At 31.9% G+C, this 3449-nt stretch overlaps 1 protein-coding gene across 1 annotated transcript in view; it reads left to right on the plus strand.

Moving 5' to 3' along the window:
• LOC106869390 (uncharacterized) overlaps nt 1–3449 on the plus strand; it is a 206146-nt gene that overhangs the window by 128594 nt on the left and 74103 nt on the right. The window contains exons 47-49 of the mRNA XM_052970991.1: nt 593–763; nt 1909–2145; nt 3044–3277. Of these exons, the coding sequence (XP_052826951.1) occupies nt 593–763; nt 1909–2145; nt 3044–3277 (642 nt within the window). The remainder of the gene's footprint in view (nt 1–592; nt 764–1908; nt 2146–3043; nt 3278–3449) is intronic.

Consider the following 3449-nt stretch of genomic DNA (forward strand, 5'->3'; position numbering starts at 1 on the left):
ATATATATATATATATATATATATATATATATATATATATACACATATACACACACACACTTATGAAAAGTTTAGAATGTAAGAAACAGGATGAAAGAAATTGAAGAAATTTATACACCCATACATAGATATGGGTATATACCTACATATGTATATATGTTTATGCACATATGAATGCAAATATGTCTATGTGCATAGACATCTCTCTCTCTCTCTCTTTGTATATATATATATATATATATATATGCATACATACACACACACACGCACACATACACACACACACACACTCACACACACACTCACACACATATGTGTGTGTATATATATATATATATAATGATGATGATGTGTGTTTGTGTGTGTTAGTATGCAAGTATTGATCCATCGGGGCTCATTTCTTACTCCCTTTTCTCTTTTTGCTTTACTCATCTGTATGTTTGTATATATGCATTTATATCTGCAGGCAGATTTCTTCATATTGATCCACTCAATGTCTTTTATTGTAACATAGCCATTTTCTTCCCTTTGTAACTCACTCCCAAACATACATACAAGCACCATTTCTATCAATTGCTTTTAACAATTCCAGATCACAGCATAATTAACTGTGGGCTTCCTAAAGACATTGTTGGTGCTAAGAAGTTCTACAGAACCGACTACTATAAATCTGAAGTGTCTTATATTTGTTCAAATCAAGAAGTAATAAAGTCAACATGTGAAAAGAACAGCAAATGGACTCCAGTCCCATCTACTTGTAAAGGTAACATAAATAGGTTCCTACTTGTCTTTGTTTATGTAATTTTGTTTTATCTGTATGTTAATGTCATTGTCAGAGAAAGAAAGGCTAATTCCATGACAATTTCCATGATGTTTGTGGTTGGTGGGAAGGAGAAAGAACATTATCCTGTAACCAGAGACCTCTCCAAATGCTTGCAACACAGTAGGCTTCATTAATACTACACAAAGGACAGGGATGCTATTAAATTGGGCAATGGATTGTCTGCCAGCCAAGAGCTGGAGGTGTTGAAACTTGTTTCCAGTAGGCTTATTAATAGTTTTCATCCACAAAGCTTAATTGTGAAAAAAATTTTTTAACTCAGACAAAACTTTACCCAATACCACATTGTTGTTACAATTATACTATATCTCATCTGATAGTTTTTCTTAATTTGTAATGTCTTGATAGTTTTTCTGTGAATTTGTAACTCCTTGATATATTTTCTCTTAATTTCTGCTAAACCTTTTAAACTTTCTAAACTTTAGAAATTTTTGAACCTTTGAAATTTGAAAATTTCAAAAGAAATCTTTCAGGGTTTTCTCAAGTGAGGATTTCCAAAGACCTCCTCACTGTTCATATAAATATTTATACTAATACCTCTGTTTCTCATCATCTTTTCGTTTTCATTTTAATTTCATTTTCTAATTTTTAATTTGTTCTTTTTCTTTAAGATAGTTTTTTAATATTTTTTTCTCATTTCATTTTTCATTCTTCATTTTTCAATTTCTCAATTTGTCAGTTCTCCACGGTATTCTCTTCATTGCTCTATTCTACCATCTTTCACCCCTATCCTTTGGTTTCCCCATCAATAAACCACTAAGTATCACCTCCTTCTTCTACCTGTTCATTTTTTTCTTCCTAGCTCAGCTTTACTTCTCTTAGTATAGCACCCCCCACCTCTCACAATCCTACTATGGCATCACCCTGTCACATCGCTCTGTACTGGATGTTAACTTTGTCCTTCCTGAGCTGATAAAATATTAATATAATACTAGTCAAGTTTAGAAGCCAATTTCATTGACCAATTCTAACCCCAAATATTTGGCCTACTTTCTGTTAGAAACTAATGTCATTGTTATTGCTATTGTTGCTATTTTTCATTGGCCTAAATTTTATTTTAACTCTAGATTCTGAAACCCATTTTGTGAAAGTAAAAGATGCACTTCTAGATGTACCCAGGAAAATATTGATGGGCGAGAAAAGTGTAACAGCAGATGCCTGTGCAAAACAATGTTTGTCTGATGAAAATTGTTTATCATTTGAAATAAATAAAGATAGAAAATGTTACCTATCAAAGCAAACTGCAGCTACATCTAAGAAAATAAAAACTAGCAAAAACAGAGATTACTACCAACGAATACAATGTAATTATTTTTTGTGTTTTATTATTGTATTCTTTTTTCCTATTTTTCTGAAATTTGATTCCTTTTGTACCTCATAATATATAGAAAACTATTTCTGTCAAAACATTGACAAGTTTATCTATAAGGACAGTTATAGACATGTTCCTGAAAAAGTAGATAAGCAATGTTAGGAAGTTTAAATACTGTTAAGATATTTTCATACTGCATTTACTCATCTAAAACAACTTTATGCATGCATTCAATTGTATTTATATGTAAGAAAGGAAATTCATGTTGTTTTTCTTAAACTTGAGTAGTTGTAGTTGTAGTAGTAGTAGTAGGAGGAGGAGGAGCAGTAGTAGTAGCAGCAGCAGCAACAGCATTTTCTTCATTTCTTCATGGCTTAAACAGTGCTATTACAACACAGTGTCTCATCAGTAATTGTTGTCCTTCATAATCTGCCATACAAAATAACAGAAAAAGTACTACTAATTTATATAGTTATGTATTTCCAACATTTTGTCATGGTTATTAGAGCAAGATGCCCTTCCTATCACCAACCATATCAGAAGAGAAAGTTATCACAGAGTAAGGGCAATACTCAAGACAGATCTGAATGCAAGAAACAGAATCGAAGACATCAATACTTTAGCCATACCAGTCCTCACTTACAGTTTCAATATCATTAACTGGTCAGTTACTGAAATATGTAATATTGACAGAAAAATACAAAAATTGTTGACAGCATCACCCTAAGGCAGATACATTCTGATTAGGTTGCCATTTTGTGGATTAGTTATTTGTTTATAATAAATTGTCCAATTACAAAGTTATGCACCACATTCTTTACAAATGTGTGTATGCGATTGGGTGAATGGATGAGTATAAAATATACTTCTTGTTTTTTCTTCTTTTCTAGCTGATGACCAGCCTCTTGTATTGAGAAACGTTAGCTTCCCAGAGCAGGTCACTTTAAAACAGCTTAAGGATAAAATCTTAAAGGAGTGTAAGGAATCCTGCCATCAATATCCAGGATGTAATTCTTTTCAGTACAATAAGAAAGACAAGTTATGTGATCTGAGTAATGTGACTCACATGACTGGTGTACTTAAACCCAACACAGGAAATTGGGATGTATACATTATTAATCCAGGTCAGTAGAGTCCTTCCCCAGAAACAGTTCTCAAGTTAAGAAATTATACAATCTCACCTTAGTATTCTGTATTATTCATACTCTATCTAAATTTCTTTCTTTCTCTCTTTCTCTCTCTCTCTCTCTCTCTCTCTCTATATATATATATATATATATATATATATATATATAT

This window comes from Octopus bimaculoides, chromosome 10, assembly GCF_001194135.2.
Source record: "Octopus bimaculoides isolate UCB-OBI-ISO-001 chromosome 10, ASM119413v2, whole genome shotgun sequence".
In the NCBI taxonomy this organism is placed as follows: Eukaryota; Metazoa; Mollusca; class Cephalopoda; order Octopoda; family Octopodidae; genus Octopus; species Octopus bimaculoides.